Source organism: Hesperophylax consimilis, chromosome 9 (genome assembly GCF_061612785.1).
Source record: "Hesperophylax consimilis isolate HC1 chromosome 9, BYU_Hcon_1.0, whole genome shotgun sequence".
Classification (NCBI taxonomy): Eukaryota; Metazoa; Arthropoda; class Insecta; order Trichoptera; family Limnephilidae; genus Hesperophylax; species Hesperophylax consimilis.
Genome location: NC_142844.1, coordinates 25,409,301 through 25,432,808, shown reverse-complemented (window position 1 = coordinate 25,432,808; position 23,508 = coordinate 25,409,301). Strand labels below are relative to the sequence as shown.

The window sequence follows — 23,508 nt, the reverse complement described above, 5'->3', positions numbered from 1 at the left end:
ACAGATTTCTGTGCGTACACGTCCCGATAGTATTCAAAGTACCCTAAATAGGTAGTACTCCGCCTACGGTCCGGCGGCCAACATAGCATATCTCGTTCTTCTAATATCTTTGGGAAATTCCGTTGCTACTATCAGACGTAAGTACCTACCTACAAGTCAGTACGATATAGTAAGCTGGTAGACGGAATGTAGCTACACTAATACAAAGAATTGTGGTTAACAAGACCGACTACCGAACGATGTTTCTCCCTGTTCAACTGATCGTGTAAAGAGAACCAAGTCAATCGGGAACAATTGTAGTACTAAGACATTTGGTTATACGCATCGCCTCACAAACAATGCAGCGACAGTTTGAGATTCACTTTCCAAAGATGAAAATTGGAACGCATTGAATCTACAAATAGCACCACTTTTTTACAACAAGATTAAACAGTTTTAAAGAAACAGGTTATTGAATAAAAAAAGGCAATTCGCTCTGATTACTGTTTTAATAGAAAGTTACAAATGCAAATAGGTTAGTGAAATTAAACTATGATTACCACAAGGTGTGCGAAAGATCACTGTTTATACAAGAATCTGGTGGCTTTGAGGTGGTCAGCGTAGAAGTGACATAGGCCCTGTATATCGGTTGATTTAAAGCTAGGCTTGGTTGGAATGTCGAGCTTAGCGCGGCTTGGAACACAAACCGTATATGGGTCGGAAGCCTAGATATTAGTAACATTACACGTGTTGTTTTTGTTTTTAATGAAGAAATGTTTTTATTTTTTCTATGTAAAACCAAATTACAGTCTACGTGAGTGGTACATCTGTGCTCTCTACTGTCATCGGGAGTTCGAGAGCTTTCAAAATGTCAAATGTTTTTAGACGGGATTTATTTGCTTTTTTTGATAAAGTTCCCCACTTCAATCAGCATGGTGCTGATTGAATTTGTTTGCTGGAGTCAATGCAATATTCATGAAAATATGAAGAATAAACCGTTGAAAAATCTCTCTTATAATACCTTACCACACCATTTGTCTATTATAGATTAATTATCAATTAATAAAATCAACACCCTTCATCGCTCGATGAATATATTGTCGATACTGATAAAATCCGACAATTTACGCACATTTCGGTGAGATGGAAGTACCTACGTAATTAATCGCGTAAACGTCATATTTGACATTAGTCACTGCTAGCGCCTCGACGTCTAAAACAGGAACTATTCTGCAGCTTAGCGGCTGGTTTAGCCGGCTAAAATTTGAGTGAGGGATGTGGCACATAGCGAGAGGATACGAACCGACTGATATACTGGGCCATATACCAACCCAAAAATCTCGAACCGAGATAAACGTATTTAGATTGTAAATATGGGCGTGGAATATAAGTGGTTATATAAAGTGGTTTTCTGAGCTCCACCATTTCTACGTTAACCGTCTCAGTCGTATAAAAAATCAATCCGTAAAAAATAAAAAAAAACAAGTTTTTTTACTGTGATACATCCATTTATATTAATAGATGTTTTTTTTATTTTTTTTTTGGTTGACTGAGGATTAAACTTTCCCCCCAGGGTCAACAACGCTAACACCTAAGCTAAGCCAAATTCTAATTGGATAGCACCCACATTTATTTCGTATATTAACTGTTGTGAATTTTTATTTATAATGTCATCCAATTTCAGAAAAATGCGGGTGTGTGCATGAGTACCATCAAAAGTTGATAGAATGCATTGTCATCGTCAACGAGTATATCTGCCGAGTTTTAGCTCGATCGGATATCGGGAAGTGGATTAAATTCCACCTCCAATACTCCACTTTATTCATTCAATCAAGAAAGTTAAATCGAAATTTAAATAGATGTAAAAAAATCGTACTTCTCGGCTTCCTCATGGGCCAGTAAAGAATCGACAGAAACCAAGTACAGTAAAACAGTGCGCAAAAAAATAATAGTTCGCCAAAGTAAGCGCAGTCTATTGTGTGAATTTTATGCGTATGGTCTCTTACAGCATTCGGTTTATGTCGATTCCTTACCGATCCACGAGGGAGCCGCCTTGCGTATTTACTATGTCTTTGATAGTGTTGAGTAAAAAGCATTAGGTGTGCCCTAGGGATCACCCCCCGAAGCAGCAGATCAACGTGGTGGGGCAGGAGTCTCTGGAGGCACTGGGATGGGCCCCCGCCCGCAAGAATGTCATCATCATCCACGGGTTCAACGGGACCGAGGGGAAGACCCCCATGTCCTTTATAGCTAAAGGTGAGTCTATTTCACTTCACTTCATTCTTGTATTATTAAGGCTTTGGTAAACAAGAAACTTTTTACGATAATATATTGCCGGCAAAGTATTTCAATCAATATTTTGGTATTGCCGGTCAAGATTGTCTTGTATTGCCTATTCTTATAGACGTATTACAATGTCTTGGTGAGTTCGCTCAGCAACTGATATTACGACAATATTGCGGGGCCAAATCTATTTTCTTATTAACTAATTAATCTATTGTGAAGTGCGCCTCTGTTCGCCAAATCTTAACTACCAAAACTGTCGTAATTTCGAACGAGATGAATATCAATAACTTGGGGATTTTATTTTCAATTTTACATACCTATGTTTGATGGAGTTATTGCAGGAGATTGTATTTTTTGTGTTGCGAATTTGTCTTAAACATTGCGGCAATCTTGACGAGACACGACAATATTGACGACCAATACCAATAGGCAATAATGGTCAAATTATCTTGCTCGTTTACCAGCACCACTAGAAAATATATTCGTCTTGAAATTATCCCGCTGAAATGACTCGAGGGTAGTGAATATGTGAAATTTTTTTCTTACCAGTCTTTGGTAATCTTTGGCAGCCATTAGCAATATTTTCAGTTTTTCAATCAGTCTGTGAATGCGCGAATGTGTTTGCTAAATGTCTGCGAAATAAAGGAATTGAATGTAATTTTCTCATCAGTTATTAGTTGCCATTCTTTGATCATTTCTGTTCCCTGATGTGTTACAGTCTGTTGCTTCTAAGATGGATGGTTTTCAGCAGCTAGTATAGGTTGTTTGAAAGATTGCAAGATGCGATTTTTCTAAAACCATTTTCTTATTGTCTTCATTTCAAAACTCAGTCTCCTCTGGGCCTTGATTGAAAAAGACAAAATTGCAGAGAGCACAAGAGGCATCGACCAAGAGTATATCAGAATGTTATTTAGTATTTTTTAAAGTACCTACTATGCTACCGGAAACGTTCAACGATGTTTTCTAGATGTAATCACTGAGTTATAAATAAATAGAGTCTACATTCCTTGCAATATCAGTGTGAAATATGGTTCCCGTGCGGGAAGTAGGAAGAGGGGTGTGGCGACTGTCGATGTCGCCCGAGTCCTTACGACCTCGAATGAACTAAACGAACGTTTCAAAGGTGACCGGCGGCCGCCGCCACACAAATGCCCCACGAGTTTATTACATTAATAAGTGAATTTACACGACTACTGATTATGGTAAAACCCTTACAGATGAAAGGTATTGCTTTCCCTACGACTTACACAATATTTTGAAGTTATCGCCGGAGACCTGTGCCCGGCGAGCGCTTGTAATCTACTGATGCCCAAGATATCTCACATCGGACAATGATCCGATTAGCGTGACCCATACTTCGAACGTCAAAGCTGACTCTATTTATATACGTCATTGGATGAAATACATCTAGTTGGTCGTCCCAGACGGGGATATTTATCATGATTTGTGAATTTTTACTTTCGAGTGCGATACTGTATAAGTTTATCGAACTGCATCTTTTTATGTATCTTCGTTTTAACATACTTATTTAATCTAGTCTTAAATAAATAAAAAAATAAATAAATCCTGTATTCGTCTAGGATAACTTGAAATCTGGAAATTTGACTGTCCTAAAACGGGAATCCTTCCTAGTTGGACAGTAAAAAGCATAAAATGTAATCAATATAATATTGAAAAAAATACTACACGTACGGGTAAATACATTAGGTCAACTTGACAAGGTGATTGAATACTTTTATGCCTCTATCTGTCGTCGTAGGAATGTCCATAATATGTGTTGTATATTTACATATAAATTACTTTACGAGTACTCGTATTTTAATAAATAATGTATTTCACTTCTATCGAACGATTATTATTATTCTGCGATGTTCATGTATTCAGTATTCAGACTACACGCTTATAACTGACTTCTAGAAACTTATAAAACCTGATCACCTACTTGCTCAGTAGTGGTGACGTAGTAATGAACTTACTTGTAATTTCCCGTTTCAGCCTACCTGTCCAGGGGGGACTATAACGTGTTCACTGTGGACTGGGCTCCTCTGACGGTATTCCCCTGTTACCTATCGGCGTTATCTAATACCAAGTAAGTCCATAATATTATGTTTCTGATTTTTCTGTTACTGATTTTTCTGTTTCTGATTTTTCTGTTTCTGATTTTTCTGTTTCTGGTTTTTCCGTTTCTGATTTTTCTGTTTCTGATTTAACTGTTTCTGATATTTCTGTTTCTCATTTTTCGTTTGAGAGTAAAATTGTTAGTATTTATTATCTTTAGTGATTAAATATTAGAATCGAGGCTTTGAATATTAGTAGCAAAGTCAATAGATCTCTTATATTAAAAATAAACATAAATATGTTTATCAAATAAACTATGTAGCAATTAAATTCGGGTAGATTTTTGTAATCACGTATAAAAATACCAGCCAACAAGTATTGAAACATAATGTTGGTGGTTCTTAGTCGAAGTATGATACAGTTAAAATATTAACAGTGGTAGAGCAAAGCCCCGGCAAGGCTGAGGTCCTGGGTTCAATTGGTAATGATCAGAGATGTGCAAAATGGGTACCCAAAACCATTTGAAATGCAAAATGGAAATGGGTCAAAACTTTTCCAATTGAAAATGCAAAATGCAAAATGGTTTTTAGAAAAGCATTTCAAATGCAAAATGCAAAATACCCATTTCCAAAATGCATTGAAAATGCAAAATGGTTTCTCAGGTCAAACAATCAAAATAATTATAGAATTTTTAAACAATTTTGTCATTTAATAATGGACATCAATGTAGAACAAACATATTACATGATGGTAAATCCAAAAACACCACAACTACAGATTATGAAACCACAAAAAATTTGACGGGAATGTTGCCAACGTAAAAACATAGAAACTGCTATCTAACATTTAATATTACAGCGTCATGGCCCCATGTTCAGTATTTGAATCAGTATTTTTTGTAATGGTATCACTCAATTGCCAGGGCTCCTACCAGGGAGCAACTTGACAAATATAAATTATCTCTCATAGCGAGGTTGAGGACCGACTGATATTTGGGGCTTATGAAAAAAAGATGAGTGGAGATAGTAGGAAGAATGTTGCAAAAAAGTATTTAAAATGGAAAATGCATTGAGAAAAGCATTTAAAATGCAAAATGGAAAATACCCATTTTGCATTTAGCATTTCCATTTGAAATGGATTTATTTGAAATAAAGCACATCTCTGGTAATGATCTATAATTAAATAAAATACTTTGTTTTAACCACTTAATTTTTTATTAATTTTCATATCTACCGGTTTCGCTTCAGTTAAGCTTCATCAGGATGTTAGTTAAAAACTAAAAACTAAGACAGTGAATGGGCTTGTATATAGGAGGACAGAGGGAGACAGAATATAATATAAAAAAGTAAGAGTGTATAATAGACAGAGACAAAATACATGAAAGAGAAGACCAAATTGCTAATTGATATATGTGAGGGAGAAAGCAATATATGGGTGTGGTAATGAAAAAACGCTATAGTTTACGTAATTACAAATTACAGAAAATAATAATTTTTACAAGAATTAAACATTAAAACAATAAATTTTAAGGGCATAAGAAACACAATGTAATAGTATTATTACGCTAGCGTCTGGACGATCTAGGCCCTCTGATTGGTCGAATTCAAATCGTATGTTTCGGGTAAATCCCGAATAGGAGTCTGCAGGCAAAATTCGACCACTCTGCCCCTCTGGCGGTATAATTTAATATTATGAATGTATTTGACAAAAACAATCCTCACGCACCTATTTGCAAGCATACATTTATACCACGCCAAAAGTTTAAATACTCGCTGTAAAAACTCGCTGTGTCGAAAAAATAACAAAGATTTACTCCAAATTCTTGTAATGCAAACTACTTTCGGTCAAAGAAATTTTAGGTACATTTTTTAAATTTGTATTTTTATTTATTCTTAAATATATTAGTACAACAAAGGTATAGTATATTGTCCTCCACGCTAGGAGTTCACCTGTGTGTGGAGGAGGACTTTTTCAATTGTAAAGTTATATAATAGTAAACAATACAGTCGATTTAGTTACACAGAGAAACAATAAAAATTAATATATAAAATCGTTTTTTTACATAGTTTTAACAATAACAAATGTGAAATTGCAACAAGATTGTACAATACTCTTCCAGAGAACATAAAAAAATGTGATTAAAGAAATTTCAAAAAGGACATTATAATTTGGATAAAAAGTAATAATAAGGTGCCCTCACCTAAATTCGAAACTATTGATCCAACAAAAATATTGAGTATTTATATTGTAATAAAAATTATAAGTGTAGGTATACTCATAAGTATTTAAATAAACTTTTTAAATGATTGCCTCGACACAGCTAGCCGCTAGCCTAGCGAGGTAGGTTATGAGAAACCTCAACTTTACGTATTTATTTTTATTTTATTTTAGTTATTTATTTTATTTTATTTATTCACTTAACACCCAGAGGGCTTTTACATGCAATTACAATTAAATTAAAAAAATAATATATTCAAGAAACAAAATTAATAATAACAAGAACATAAATTAAAAAATACAGCGATTTGACTAGTTTACAAAAATATAACTTTCATTTAGGAATAGTGTTGAAATAAGTCTTTTACGTAATCCACAAAATCCGCAGAGTTAATATTAAATATATCGACATCACCTAAGTATTGGTTTCCCATAGTGTGAAACCGTTGTATTGGGTAGTTCGCAATTGTGTTTATGTGTGTTGCAGTGGAATAGTGTATTTTGTCGTGTTGTTATTGTAGGTATTCGTAAGTTTTTGAGTTGCAGAAGTTCGCAACAGTTGAATTTAGAGTTTAGAATTTTGAATAAAAAAGTTAAGTCGTTTATTTTACACCTGTTTTCCAATGTGTATTTTGAGTATTTAATAAGAAATGATATTGCAAGTCTTCTAGTGGGATATTTAATTTATGTATTAGTTATGTATTCTATCTACTTACATGTTTATTTTGGAAATTTCTTAAATAACGATTATTATTATTAATTCGAAACGAGATCGATCTTTTTTGTTTCGTATATTTTTTTTGAGATTTATTAATATTATCTTAAGAGGAAGCTACAAGCCAAAAATGAGTATATTCTTAGTATACCTTATATCGTAGGTGATATGCAATTAACATCGCTTGACAAATAGAGTCTACAAACGTTCGATTTCAAGCACAATACTGGTTTTTATTTATTTTGTAAATAATTTTATTAGAAAGCATAAAAGTTATTCAAGTGAAACTGTCACAGATAATCTTAGCTATAATACTGTATCTTTAAAAAGTTTTTTTACTTTATGCGTTCATACATTTATATTCAAAAAAAAAATTTTTTAGTATTTTACTTTTATTTTTTTTTGTAGAGTAATTTATTTTTTATTTGTATTTGACTCAAGCGAAACGATAGGAAAACCTTCAATTTATTTAAAGCATATTTTTGGTATTCATAATGTACACCAATTCGTTATAAAGATGAATCAAAATAGTGATTTAGCATTAAGCTTCGCCTTAAGTCCCACTGTAATCTAAATCTATTCAATTTGATTTACTAACCCACAATAAACTGATTCGGATTATGATTCGGGCAAATTATTGTAATGTTAGCACTGAGTACCCTAGATAGGTAATAATATTTACAATGGCAGTAGCACGTCAGTATTAACGGTCTATTGTTGACATTCAAAATTACTGGAAATAATTTGCCATAATCGGTCACGTCGCAATTTGAATATTTTCGAAAGTCAAATATTATCCATTATTAATTTGGAACGTGCTAGGAGTCTTAATAGAAATAATATCAAAAAAATGTATGCGTACAGGTTGTCAAAATAAAGTAGACAAAAAGGAGGGCGTTACGATCGTTTATGGTTTTAAATAGGTCCATCCACACGCCATCTGCGCCACTCTAGGCAGCCGCACAGGAAAGTCTCACAATTGACTGCGCTGTAAGGGGCCGTTCAAGTATTATGTAAGCACTATAGGGGGGCAGGGGGGTCTTTGCTTTGCTTATTTTTGATGACATGGGAGGGTGGGGGGGTCGAGATAGTGATTACGTCAGCACTGCTCAGCAGTAGTTATTTTTTGTTTACACATTGGCAACCCACACATTGTCTATGTTTGAAAACCGAATACATATTCGGGGATTCCCACAAATAATTAATACGTTTAGGTACTCGCTTAAAAAACAAAATACATTAACAGAAAAATGCATATAGGTACCAATTTTTACGTAAGCATGGGAGGGGGGGGGTTAGAGCTTTGCTTACTTTTGGTGACAAGGGGGAAGAGGGGGTAAATAATTGTAATAAATCTGCTTACGTAATACTTGAACGGCCCCTAAAGCCTAAAGGTAGAAACACACTGGATCGACGTACGCTACGTAAGCAACGTATTAAGAATCTGGACTTTACAATGTGTAAATTTTCTATGGAAATAGATGCTTTAGAAAGACACTTATCACACGCTACGCAAACTCATGCTTTTATAGTTACGCCGATCTGAGTTGTCTAGATTGGCGTGGGACATGTAAAGTTGGAGAGGGTGGCGTCACGCCTCCAACGAGTTGATTACACATTTATGAATGGTATTATCTATACATCTACTGTTATGTTTGGTATATCTATGATTGTTTGTTTGACAATTGACTTAATAAAATAATATAAATAAATCTTAACCAAATTTCATTTCACCAATTTCGCTCTCTGAATCGTAAGACATGACAAAGCTACAATGTGCTTGTGTGTGAACCAGTGTGCTTGTTGACCTGGGAACGTAGTACTATTAGAACGTAGTACGTCGACCCAGTGTGTTTCTACCTTAAGACACATTACCCTATACGCATCAATTGAGGAGCTGCCGCGCAATATCATTTCTTTGTACCTTGACAGTTGACAGTCACGTGATCACGGCGCTCCGTAAATTGAACTGACCTCCTCTCTTGCCAAAGGGTTGCATCATATTTTCAAATATCGTCTGGCTAGCAGATTACGGCATATCATCGTCGCTACGCCCACTTTTTCACTTATCATCATGTGTCAGGTGTGAACGGTCTGTATGGGATTGTATGGCGAGCGATATGGTCTTATAAAAAAAAGTTTTGATGCGTATAGCATATTGTATCGCCACCCCAAACCGTAACCTTACTTTAAAACTGTGGCGTGCGGTACCATCGCTCCAAAATGGACGTGTATTAGCCGCTAATGGCAACAAGATGATTGAAAGAAAAAATAAGAAACTTAAAAGTACTATGCTTCAAGTGAATATTTCGATAGGAAAATCTTGTTTTGTCATTTAATTTTTCCGATTATTTAACTTCTCAACTTCTTCACTGAATTTCTCACAGTTGCTATGCAAATTATCCTATTTATTTTGTAAAATCTAAGGGGAAAATAAAGACACAAATAAATAAATCGGAATGGATTTGTCATGTTTTGATTTGGGCTGTGCCTACTCTAAAAGAGAAAATGGATATAGGAAAAAAAGCATGCGATAAACTTCTAAGAAATTATTACGCTCATTTATTCAATTTGTCACAACAATCAGCGGAAGAGTATAAAAATGACTATGGCAATGCACAATAATGAACTCCAGCCAATTTTTATACCCACCTAAAATCAGAAAAAAGTTTTATTTTTATTATTTAAAAAAAATAATAATTCTGTAATTGAAATGTGTATTTCTTTTGTTTAAATTTTTGCCAGATTTTTAAGTTTTCTATCAGTGTTCTCTAGGTAAATATCTAAAAAATTTCAATATTTATCTTGAGGATAAAAATTATAAATATTTTCAGCTTCAAAAACCCTACAATTATATTATAATATAACTATACCGAGATTTCTCACGGATCTGTGCTATCATTCTTATGTTTTCAGTCCCCCCCCCTTAAACTCAAACTCCCCTTCCATGTGACTGCTATAGATACGCTATAATATATTTTTGTAATTTTAGGTTAGTTGCACAGTGCACGGCGCAGTTGTATGCGCGGCTGACGTACGAGGGAGCCCTGGCGCGAATGACGACCTGCGTGGGACACTCGCTGGGGGCGCACATCTGCGGGATGGTATCCAACCACCTTACGGAGCCGCAGCACAAGATAGTGGGTGAGTCAATTTGAGGATGAAGAAGTACCTACCTGTAAAACATGTCATGGTCCTAGCGCAGATATATGCTGTGGGAGATCACATACAACTTCTTACTGAAGACTTAACGAGCCAATCAACAAAGCCATTCAAAATGCATTGACCATCGGCACATTCAACGTCACGGTTCGACAGTTCAGCAAATTTTTCAGCAATCTTTTGACGCATGTCTATAGTAAAACTAACCTCGTGACCTTTTATACTTACATGTATCTCAAATTTGTAATCTTCTCCGTAATTTATTGGTGCATAACCGTTTTATGAATAAATAAATAAATACCTCCGTTGTGACCTCAGATTCTGTTAGATTTCGAAGTTCTGGGAAGGAAAAGCCACTCTCAAAGCCTTCCACTGCGAAGCAAGGCGATGGATCGAGAGACCTGACCAAAGGGTCTCTTCAAACCAGCGTCTCCCGATGTGGCGTACCAAGCAGCTGTTGGGCAGGCGTATCCTAAAAACACCTCACCCGATGAACCCAAGCACCCCTGCTAAATTATCAAACGTAGCGAACCACTCGGGATGACCTATATCAGAGGTATTGATTATCCAATAAATGGTTCCCTGGGCGGTAGTACTCAAAACCGCCACCCAAATTGAACTAAATTATGAGAAAGATGGAAAGGTTACGACAGATTTATCAGCGATACATAAATCACGCGGCGATGCTTATTCTGAAATGATCTCATTTTAGATCATTTCAGAATGATAGTGTTGAATTTACCTTTTTATCGTTTCTAACAACACCTTCTGTTTCAAATGAATAAATAATGCTACTTCTTTATACAATGAGCCAAATACAGAAACTATTTATAGTAAAAAATTAAGAAATGTAATTTTTTCATAGCCATATTTTCATATGCTTAAAAAGAATCAGTGTAAAATGGTTTAAAATAAATCTTAACAATATTAGGCCATTGAATATGGTTTTATTTTAAAAAAACTCCGAAGTTAATGAAAAAATTCAATCAAATAAATATGTAAGTACCTAGATGTTTTTGAAATTTTCTGACAAGCCTTCAAAAGCTTTAAAATTAAAATTTATTCAGAAATCATTTGGCTTCCGATCTGTTAATCCATTTGGAAAAAGATAATACGATGAAAAGAAATAATGCATGGCGTTATTTTTATAAATTCAGATATAAAATTTAACTTTATTGACAATTTTTACAATGTCAAATACATACATACTATGTTACATTAATATTTCGATATAATATGTTGCCAGTTATATAAATACATCAAATTTAATACCCTTGGTGGCAACCAATATCTTACAGTTTTTTTCTCTACGTGCGTGTGTTTGTTGAGCTTATTTGGATGGCAGTTTGATGGTCACGGTCTTTGTTTCCAAATATTCCTTCAGAGAATCCTCTCCCCTGAAAACATAAAAATGGGTAGTTGAGTATATCATCTCTTTCTTGTATATAATTGTGTACTGGATGGACCAAAAAAAAAAGGTTTTGTTTGGAGGCTGAAGAATGAAACGAAAAACATTAAAAGAACAAGTCGAATTGAATCGTGTGTCTAAATTCAAACGAATTGATAGACGTCACTACGAACGTAGTATATTTGCGGGGTACGAGGGGACAGAGGGCGGGTGTTTCAAATACGACGTGCCTGAAATATTATAAATTCAATAACGACAAGCAGCAAATATTAGAACTAAAAAAAATCAATGACTCACAATTCCCTTCCTGTACCAGATTGCTTGAATCCACCAAATGGAGCTTGGGGAACAACATAGTCGAAGCAGTTCACCCTGTAAAAAAATAAGTCATTTTACATTTGCTTCCTATTCCGATTGTTAGATCAATAGTTCCTACCTATTCGTTGATTCAATACCACCGAGGTGCTTCATATAAGCCATTTTTTTGGTGCCAGTTACACTAAAATATATTAGGATGGGTTGTTTCAGAGAATTTGAAGAATTCATTAAATTTCAAAGTTGTATGTTAAGTTCTGTGAAGGTTCAATCCAAGTTCTGTAATTATTTCAGTTTTGTGAAACATCTGGCCAATAATCATGTAAAAACAGAAATTGAATAGAACCTTCACAGAACTTGAAAATCAACTTTGAACTTTGATAAATTGTTGAAGTAAGCGGGCCACAGACAGCTGCGCATGAAGTCCATCGCCACAATTGACACAAAAGCTACATAGCTTGATACAGCGTTCTGGTCACACATTGTTATATGAGCTACGCCACGAAAATGCCCAGTTTCATCTCACACAGCGGTGTGTGTGGGAAGAGACGTGCCCGCCGTGGGCCCTGCAAAATTCACTCGGCCGGCGCATTCACTGCAGCCCACGTGTGTGTCTGTGTGTCACATACCTACGCAGCCGTGCAAAGCGTGGCCCGCTATGTGTTGATGTGTATGGCAGCTCATAGTGAGCGAAGCTAAAGCCTCGTGTGAAACGTAGCCGTGCGCAGCTGTCCGCGGCCAGCCTTACTTACACGAGAGAAATAACTCAAAAACCGACAAATCATTCCGTAGGTATGATCTTCGGAATATGATATGAAACAATAATTACAAATAGTTGGTTAGTTACCAGACGGATCCAGCTTCAACGGCCTTAGCGAAAGTAAGCGCGGTGTTGATGTTCTGTGTTACAATTCCTGCAGCTAGTCCATAGTTGGAATCATTGGCCCTCTCGATCACCTCCTCAAGGGATGAGAATTTGAGGATGGACTGAACTGGACCAAAGATCTGATGGAGTGAAGAACATCATTACTATAGAGTTCCTTCTAAATTATATCCCTTAAGTAATGCACGCTTAAAGTCAATTATAAACTCTTAGGTCACATTGTTTATTCTTTGGCCTGAATTTCATAATCCAACGAATTAAATATTGGTCCTGGTTTCTCCAATTTCTTTACCTGAAATATGTATTTTGAATTATAAGATTGATGGACCCACCTCTTCCTTGGCAATAGTCATGTTGTCGGTGACATTGGAGAATACTGTAGCCTGTACAAAGTAACCTTCGGATCCTACTCTGGAACCCCCTGTCTCTAGACGAGCTCCCTCTTTCTTTCCTGACTCGATGAAATCCAGAACTCGGTTCATCATTCTCTCATCGATCTGAAAATCAGAAATTGAAAGGTAATAATAGACCAAAGTACACCATTTCCTATTTTCATACATATAATGTATCGTAATATGAATTTGTTTTACCTGTGGTCCCTGTTCTGTGCCGTCCTTGAATGGGTCTCCAACCTTCCTCAAGGAAGCTTTGGCTGCAGCTTTCTTAACGAAGGCATCGTATATCTTTTCGTGGACGTAGGTTCTAGATCCAGCACAGCAGTTTTGGCCGTGGTTAGCGAAGATGGCATTAAAAGCAATCTCAACAGCTTCATCAACTATAATGAATTATCCAAAAGATAAATAAAAAATATAGATTAATAACAAAGTGAAAGGCTTCTCATCTAAAATTGAAACGGAATACCAACCGTCAGCATCGTCGAAAATGACCAAAGGACTCTTTCCTCCTAATTCCAAGGACACCCTCTTCAGGTTAGATAACGCTGCGGCCTGCATGATCTTTCTTCCAACCTAAAAATAAATATTGTTTTACAAGAGCACTTTTATTAGAAACTTTGTATTATTTTAGACAAAAGAAGAACTGTCCAAGTACCACTGTCGATCCAGTGAAAGCCACTTTGTCGATATCCATGTGGGAAGAGATCGCCACTCCAGTAGTAGAGCCAGATCCGGGTAGGACACCGATGACTCCAGCCGGGAAACCAGCTTCCTTGGAGAGGGCTGCCATGGCCAGGGCTGTCAAGGGTGTTTGGTCAGCTGGCTTCAGGACCAGGGTGCAACCTGGTATCAAAAGTTTAATACATTCAAGATGTAATTTGGCAATCTAAATCTTGAGAAGTGCTTTGAAAATAAAGGTACAGCTTACCCGCGGCGAGAGCAGGTCCCCATTTCCATACCAGCATGAGGATAGGGTAGTTCCAGGGGATGAGCTGTCCACACACTCCAACTGGCTCTTTGCGAGTCATGCAAATCACATTTCCATCTGTAAAAAGATAATGTTAACAATATGACAACAGCATAAATTAGAAGTTGAGAAAAAATCAAAAACGTAGCGTGACGGTTCAAGACAAATCTTTTGTTCAAAGAAAGTTATGCATTTTGAAAATATTAAGTTTCCTGCGATTTTCTAACACGTTAATTTCACAAATTACAATTATCTAGTTTAGTTATAAAAATGGTTTTAGTTAAATTATGTGAATTTTAAGAACTAACAAGGGGAGTCAATAGGAAAATCGCTGATTGCAGTTGATATGGATATTTTCTTCGAATTTCAGAAGAGCGATAATGCGATAGTAATTAAATATGAATAAAAATTTAAATAATTACGTTGAAAAGCTAGCGATTTGATTCAATCTCATACCATAAATGAACTAACCAGCAGGGATGGTGTTTCCGTGAATCTTGTCACACCAGCCAGCGAAGTACCTGATGGTATCAATGGCGCAGTTGATATCAAACTCTGAATCCCCGACGGTCTTTCCGTTGTCCAGAGACTCCAGTTTGGCCAGCTCCTTGATGTCTCTCTCCATTAGATCGGCCAGCTTGTTGAGCAACTTCGCCCTGCCGGAGGCATCCAAGGTCCTCCATTCGGAGTTCCTGGAGAATGCCTTACGGGCTGCCTTCACGGCAATATCCACATCTTCCTGTAAACAATAAAATATGTAATCATTGAAGGCGAACGTAATACCAATAAATCTAAACGAAATATGAAACAGAACAAGACACAGAAAATAAAAAAAGGGAACGGTCGCAATTGGGAATCGAACCCAGGATCTCTGTCTTACCGGGATAACCCCTTTAACCACTCCGCCATTGTAACCTGATTTTTTACACCAAATATTTATTATCTTCAATTATTTTCCCAATATTTTTTTGGAATCTATCTTTTTTTTGTGACCTAGATGGTATCTCGGATATGCCCATATGATTTTATCGTTGCCTTTGCATACTTCCGGCTCTTTTTTAACATTGTTGCATAATTTCACTATTTTAATCCTTGATAAAGTCTGCGTAAACGCAACGTCTAAAACGAGGTGTGATTATGTGTAATTGTACATAACCTTGAAAAAAATAACCGTTTCCATACAAGCCTTCATACATCACACTAACATATTTAAAAAAAAAGAATAAATCGGTCTTTAGAAGTACTTTATTTATTTCATATAACAAACTAACTCTGTCTTGGAGCACATGACACACTCCTTGTTTCATTCGCATTCATACATCGTCTCATATTATACATCATATTCTGTTATTTGGACTTCTGACTCTTGGAATGGAATTAATTTTTTGCTTATTTCTTTATATGTTCACTAGAGGTCGCCCCGAGATACGAAATCAAAGTATCTCTCTCAAACTATGTGTAAGTATTTGACGATAGGTATAGCATAATATTAGATTATAAACAGAGATGTGCTTTATTTCAAATAAATCCATTTCAAATGGAAATGCAAAATGCAAAATGGGTATTTTCCATTTTGCATTTTAAATGCTTTACTCAAAGCATTTTCCATTTTAAATGCTTTTTTGCAACATTCTTCCTACTATCTCCACTCATCTTTTTTGATAAGCTCCAAATATCAGTCGGTCCTCAACCTCGCTATGAGAGATAATTTACATTTGTAAAGTTGCTCCCTGGTAGGAGCCCTGGCAATTAAGTGATACCATTACAAAAAATACTGATTCAAATACTAAACATGGGGCCATGATGCTGTAATATTAAATGTTAGATAGCAGTTTCTATGTTTTTACGTTGGCAACATTAGTCCCGCGCAAATTTTTTGTGGTTTCATAATCTGTAGTCGTGGTGTTTTTGGATTTACCATCATGTAATATGTTTGTTCTACATTGATGTCCATTATTAAATGACAAAATTGTTTAAAAATTCTATAATTATTTAAATTTTTTGACCTGAGAAACCATTTTGCATTTTCAATGCATTTTGAAAATAGGTATTTTGCATTTTGCATTTTGGATGCTTTTCTAAAAACCATTTTGCATTTTGCATTTTCAAATGGAAAAGTTTTGACCCATTTCCATTTTGCATTTCAAATGATTTTGGGTACCCATTTTGCACATCTCTGGTTATAAATGATATTGCAATGTGGTATGTTACCACAAAAAAATATGAAGAAGTCTTTTCGAACTATAATTTAAAGAGGTTAAACTAAATATATTTAGAAAATACGTTTTCAGTAGAAAACAACCATTCAAAATGGAAACGTAAAGGTTCAGTGAAAAGATCAGGATAGGCAGGACCAGATACTTCCTAACCTGCCTCTTTCCTATCTAGCCCCCCCCCCCCCGCTGGCTCCGGGCAGTTGGGACTTGTAATAACATTTACATATCAGAAAAGCATTAAAAATGTATTATTTGAAGTATTGTCCGACAGATTCATCAACCGTTTACAGTGATCGACCAACTAAAAATAAGTCGTCATAAAACTACATTCGGACAAAGAAATTACATTTATTTTGCGACGAAACCCCACAACATCCTTCCCCCTGATATAAAGCGAATAGAAAATTTGAATGATTACAAATCAAGAACAAAAATCTGGCTGATAGAGATTAATGAAAAAACTCAAAACTCTGAAAAAAACGACATAGAAAACTAATAAAATAGAAATGAATAACTTTAGTCCGTCTCAGCACAGGTCACCCTAGTGAAGAGGACTAAGAAATACAATTTACTATACATAATTATATCATATTTTGTATGTACAGTGTTTATAGTCGATTACTGAAAATATTTTACAATGAAAATAGAAATCATTTCACATAATGTTATATTTAAGATGTACTACAATGATGTGAGGAATGTGGAGATCCGCAAAAAGAACAAAGGCGGATGTAAGCGTAATGAGTAAGATTAAAAAAGGGACGCTTAGATGGTTTGGGCATATAGAGGTAATGAGCGAAGAAAGGAGTGTAAGGAGGATATATGACGCAACTGCGAATGGTAGCAGTCGGGGACGCCCGAGGAAGACATGGCACGGTCAAGCGAATTAGATACTCGAGTCGGGGCATGTTAAGAGTCAGAATAATAGAAGAGTATGTATGAGACGAAGTATGAACGTGAATGAGGCAAGAAGCGTGTGCCAAGAGCGAGTTGTTTGGCGGTCCGTCCTCTCTGCCTACACCTGCGGGGAAACGGCGTGATGGTTAGTTAGTTAGTTAGTTAATTACTACAATAATAAAGCTAGGCTTGTATGTATGGGATGGGGGATGTATTATTTATTATGTTCGTTATTTCTTTATTTAACTATTAAAGAATTCAGTTTATATTTTCAGTACGTTGTTAAAAATATATATTTTGTTATTTATATTTCTGGTACTATGCATTAAAAAAACTTTACTCGAAGGACGGGTTGTTTCGGAGAATTTGAACAATTCATCAAATTTCAACGTTCATTTTCGGGTTCTGTGAAAGTCCTATTCAAGTTCTGTTATATCATTGTAGGCTAGTTGCTTGACAAAACTGAAATAAAATCAGAACTTAAAAAAAATCTTTCACAGAACTTGAAAATGAACGTTGAAATTTGATGACTTGTTCAAATTCTCCGAAACAACCCGTCCTTAGACGTTTATAGTTGAATAGTCCCATCGTTTTTTGTACATTTTGACGTTCTTAACATTTGCGAAGATAGGTAATAAAAAAAGTTTTAAGGTTATTAAAGAGTAAGTAATTAAATATGTCGAATTTAGAAATTTCATTTACCATTGCCATTTTTCCTGTCATGCTATGCATAATGTGCTAGAACATTTGTTTCTATTTGTTTGATCGTGGACAAGTCGTGGTGTCGACAATTTTATTGCATTGTATTGCAGTGTTTGGAATTTTCGGTGCACATAATGTCTCTTGATGATTACAAATCGGAACCTTCCTAACAATTACTTGTCATCAAATACCTACCCACTATTCTCTTTATGACAATCCTAGTTATGTATGTGCTTGATTATCTAGTTGATATTGAACATAATAATGCCAATCATTTAAATTATTGTCTCCATACGTTGATATGTTTTATGAAATAGGGAAGTACCTACTTACAAAATTGCTCTAGTAAAATATCGTTATCGACAAATATTACCATATAAACGTAGAAAACTAATATATATTATGCAAATCAACTTTTGCAGACATTTTCAATAAGATAGATTTATTAATATTCAACAACAATTATGTCAATTTTTTTTTAAAAGTTGATTAAAATAAAATGCACTTCTAGAGCTTTTTGGTGTATCTACTTAGATTTCGATTACCTATGATGTTTGCTCGATAGCAGATTTTTTATTAGAAAATATGTTTATTTTTTGAAGCTAAAAATTAATTTAATTAATGTCTGAAAACTACATTAAATTTGTTTTTTTATTTATGTAACACCGAACAAGAGTGCCACTGCCAGTGACTTGTGGGACTCAGTAGGACTATGTCATCTACAACAGGGTAGATAGAAATACAGGAGAGTTGAATATGAAGGTTGAAAACTGTTATATCTCTGCCTTTACTTGCAGATTTAGTGTGTTGGGAACTCTTGATAAAGTAAAAGGTTCTTTACAATAATTGCGTGTATTTACGTTACAATAAATAAGTCCGAATTTAGCTACACTGTTCATTACCCGAGGGTTGGTAATTCTCCGTTTCTAGAAGCTTGAAGTCTGACAAGGATACCCCACAGGCAATTGCTACACTCTAGCGACATCTGTCGGACTCTGGAGTAAGCTTTATGACTGGTGCCATCTATCGCTTGAATACCCAACTTTTTACCATACATCACAGAAACTGTACGGCTATATCCAAATTTATTAAAGTTAAAATCAACGTTTCGATTCTAAGTCTGTAGGTACTCTTATCAGTAAAGTACCTCTCCAAGACCATATTGAGACTTGAGAATAACTTACAATCTGGAACGAGGTGCAAATAATATACTTATCATTTATAAATAACCCGTTCTCAGAGTTTTTATTTACTATCGGATTATCGCTATAAATAGTGGTAGGCTGAGTAAATTTAAACAACTGTGCAACTGGTGTGGATGTAAAAATCTCGAATACGGTAATATGATTGGAAAAACCTGTGTGAGCGCGGCCGATGGATGAACGACAAAGATAATCGATAATAGATACAAGGTGATCGACAATGAGTGTACAGACCTGGGTTGCTTCAGAAACATCGACGATCTTGGTCCCTGTGGCGGGGTTGATGTCTGCGAATGTTTTCCCGCTGACGGAAGGGACAAACTCATTGTTGATGAAAAGCTGAAAGAAAAAAATACGAGAGAATCTGAAAAAATTGGCATATTTTGTCTTACATAAACTTTATTTGGTGTATAAATGTTAATCGGTATAAAATTTCGATTTTATTTTCGTGAAAGAAGGAATGCAAATCTCGAAGTGGAAATAAACCCACTTCACGATTCATTTTTTTTAAATTCATCTATTTATACAAATAGACGTATTTATTAATAAACATAGTACAATTAATTAATTAGGATTCATTATAGTAAAAAAAAACCTTTTCTTAGATTTCTGGAAAAAAGTGAAACATTTTGATTTGCCTTAATTAGTATAAAAGGCAACTACATATTTGCATTTGGGAAAATGGCAAATACTGAATTATAATTTTCAAGTAAAGTAAAATGAAAATTTGCTTTCGTTGTATTGGATGACAGCCATTTACAGCTAGTTCTGTCCGTAGCTTTTTCATATTTATGTTGCTATCCCTGATACTACACGAGTGGCTTGAAGAGACGTTATTACGATTTGATCAATTTAAATTTATAATTTTTACTTCAAAATTAAATTTTTTAAAGTCCTTTTTTTATTTTAAAAATATTTTATGTAAAAAACCTAACCTAACCTAACCTAATCTAATCTAACCTAACTTAAAATAACCTTTATGAATATAATTTTCATTTAAAAAACATGCATACATATCTTTATTTTATTTTCAGAGTTCCGCCAATATAGTATCTACCGAATATGCACGGATTAAACGTAATAAAATCTCTTCTACCCACTCGTATAGTATCAGGAATACTAACATAGACATAACATAAGAAAATGTTATGGACAGAAATTATTTTAAATGGCTGTCATCCCATACAACTAAAGCGAATTTTCATTTTACATATTTTAAAATTAGAATGTTAAAATTAAAAAGTTCCCAAATGTAAATAGTTACCTTTTATGGTAGTTAAAGTGAATCAAAAGGTTTTATTTGAAAAATGTATTCGTATTAAGCGTGGCCAGCGATCCCGAATGATTGAAAAATGTATTCGTATTAAGCGTGGCCAGCGATCCCGAATGATTGCAAAATGTATTCGTATTAAGCGTGACCAGCGATCCCGAATTATTGCAAAATGTATTTGTATTAAGCGTGGCCAGCGATCCCGAATGTTTGCAAAATTTTTGTTTTTTTACAGGTTGATTTTTTTCTTTCTGCTATAAATTGAGAACGCGTTACCATTTATCAGCAATTTTGTAGGAATACCATGCTTGCAATTGATGACAATGCAGACAAAACTTGCAATAGTAGGTGTAGGTATTAAAATATTTATTAGAAATTCAAGATATACAGGGTGCCCTGATAGCTCAGTGAATTATAGCAGTAACTCGGTTAGTGTCTGAGAAGCATGAATGTGGAAAATAGTACATTATTCTGTTGACCTAGGTATACCTACGTCTGATGGTCTGATAATATACAATAGCACTTCAAGTAAATAATTATTTACCTTGCCGATACTGTTAAAGTGGGTAGCAAAATAATTGCAAACATTATTCACGATAAACTTACGATTGCAACTCTATTTTTTCTGTACAATTAAATGGATACATCGGAGATTATTGCAATCTTAACTGCTTGTTCGTCTTGCTATATATTCTTTATCGTAATGATAAGATTAATAATCATTTTTGCACGGCTCCGGTTATAAGTAGTCTGATAAAAAGAAAATATCGACAACTTACAATAAAAACTTCTATAAGTACCTACCTACCACAGTTAATAGAGATAAATAAATTTTATGAATTCTGTTTACAAAAAATATATTTTATAGCATTTTAGCTCTCCATTTTTTATTGAATACTATTATTTGAACTAAAAATGGATTTTTTCGGCTCTGCTAAGTAACGTTAGAGAACTGTTTATCAACGTGGAAAGCGAAACATCTATCAAAAATTGTAAAACCAAAATAAAATAATTGAAAATTATGCCACACAGAACATAAAAATAGTAATTGTATAAAATTCGTGGAATGGTTTTTAATTTAAAAATGGATTTTCACAAAAAGATTGGTCGGTTTACTATATCAAATCGAAATAAACCAACTTAGTTTTTTTCGTGATTTTCTACACAATACACTTAAAATACAACCACCAGTTCACATTAAATAATAATAAATAATTAATAATGCACGAAATTGTACACTGCGAAATATGTTGATCGTGTAAAAAAAGTTTAAAAAAAATAATGCTACCTTCGATTTTTTTAATACATTTAATATTACCTAATCTGTCAACAACATCTATTTTTTCTTTATGACAAGCCTTTGTTGAGCTTAATACTTTTACAAAATAGTGCAATGATTAGGTATATATTGTACTGAAATATTTATTTTACAATCCTGTCACCTTCTGAGAACAGGTAATACCTAGAGAGGTAGTAGGTATAATGAAAAGCATACGGTAAATTTATACTATAGCATATTATATTGTTAATTAATATATATTATATTTAAAATTTATTTGCTAACCAAAATACGTAGTTACAAACGTACAAATACGTTTTGTATAAACCACCTCACTGGGTTGAGCCTGTTCCGAGGTGGTAAGAATTTAATTATATTTTAATATCTTAAATTATAAAGAAAATAGAATAAAAAGGGTTTATTTATATTGAAAATAAGGAGACGCTTAATATACACATTTTATTTTATAAGTATATAATAATGAGAAGTAAGTATTTCAGTTTCAGGAAATGGAAATAAATATTTTCTAATAGTTATTTCTTTAAAATTAAAATTGATTGTTCATTTGGCGGCTATTGTTATTGAGTTAAGGTTAGTTTTTTTTCTCTTTTTTAACACAAAATATTAACCTATAATTGGTTCTTAGTTTGGGTTTAATTATAAAAACACAAGTTCAAAAAACCATTTTAATATTATTTTGTCAAAATACAGTGTTTAGAAGAGACGTCAAATTTTCCGTTTTTTAAAGAAATTGCTTCTAAAATGCAATATTTTCCATTTCTGGAAACTGAAATACTAAATTATTATTATTATCTAACTGTTACTATTCTTAAAATAAAATGTGCGCATTAAGCGTGTCCCTGTTTTCTTATATTTACCGAAAAATAAATAAATTTAAATAACTGATAGTAAATAAAAAATATAATTAAAAGTAATAAAAAATAACATATGAGAGTAATAGAAAAGAAATTTTAAGAACAAACGAATAACAAACAAAATATGTAAGGAATATAAAATCAGCGTTTTGAAATGAAAGTATACCGATTAGAAGTAGAAAATGACAAGTTAGAACCGTATACAAACCAATCGATAAAAATGACATTTGTGCCAGCTGTTCCTGCGCATGTTTTGCGAACGAGGATGATAAAATTCACAGCCGGCAAAAATATTGTAAACATTACATATGACATAAAACAGTAACAGTTTTGTCATCACAACATAGATTAAAATATACACAGTAGAGGCGATATTTTTACTACTTTATGTAAACAAAGCTACTAATTTGCACTAAGTAGAATCGTTTGACTGTGTGGTTTAAATTGATTGGTCGTGTTTACCTGGGTGTACTTGACTGAAGCCATGGTTTGTTGAGATGAATACAGATTACAGAGGGTTTGAGGATTGAACTGGCTAGATATTGCACTCGCAGAGGACACGGCACGACTGAGGAGATTGAAGACTGAGGTGCGCTAAAGTTCACTGGGAGAGTCTGGGGGGCGTGAGGAGTAAGTACGGAGTGAGTTCGACTTGTGAGGTTATTTCAGTAATCGTGCTACA

At 34.4% G+C, this 23,508-nt stretch overlaps 2 protein-coding genes across 2 annotated transcripts in view; one reads left to right on the top strand and one right to left on the bottom strand.

Annotated features, from left to right (window-relative positions):
- Window positions 1-23,508, top strand: part of LOC149421109 (lipase member H-A-like) — a 51,398-nt gene that overhangs the window by 1,363 nt on the left and 26,527 nt on the right. Inside the window, exons 2-4 of the mRNA XM_089635166.1 lie at window positions 2,090-2,235; window positions 4,261-4,354; window positions 10,248-10,399. Coding sequence (XP_089491292.1) covers window positions 2,090-2,235; window positions 4,261-4,354; window positions 10,248-10,399 — 392 coding nt within the window. The remainder of the gene's footprint in view (window positions 1-2,089; window positions 2,236-4,260; window positions 4,355-10,247; window positions 10,400-23,508) is intronic.
- On the bottom strand, window positions 11,546-23,430 carry LOC149421110 (aldehyde dehydrogenase 1A1). The gene is made up of 11 exons (XM_089635811.1): window positions 23,289-23,430; window positions 19,637-19,741; window positions 14,857-15,124; window positions 14,347-14,463; window positions 14,074-14,261; window positions 13,889-13,991; window positions 13,614-13,798; window positions 13,356-13,520; window positions 12,988-13,145; window positions 12,123-12,197; window positions 11,546-11,814 (listed from the first exon to the last, which is right to left on the bottom strand). The coding sequence occupies exons 1-11, from the start codon at window positions 23,310-23,312 to the stop codon at window positions 11,748-11,750; spliced, it is 1,455 nt and encodes a 484-aa protein (XP_089491937.1). The 5' UTR covers window positions 23,313-23,430; the 3' UTR covers window positions 11,546-11,747.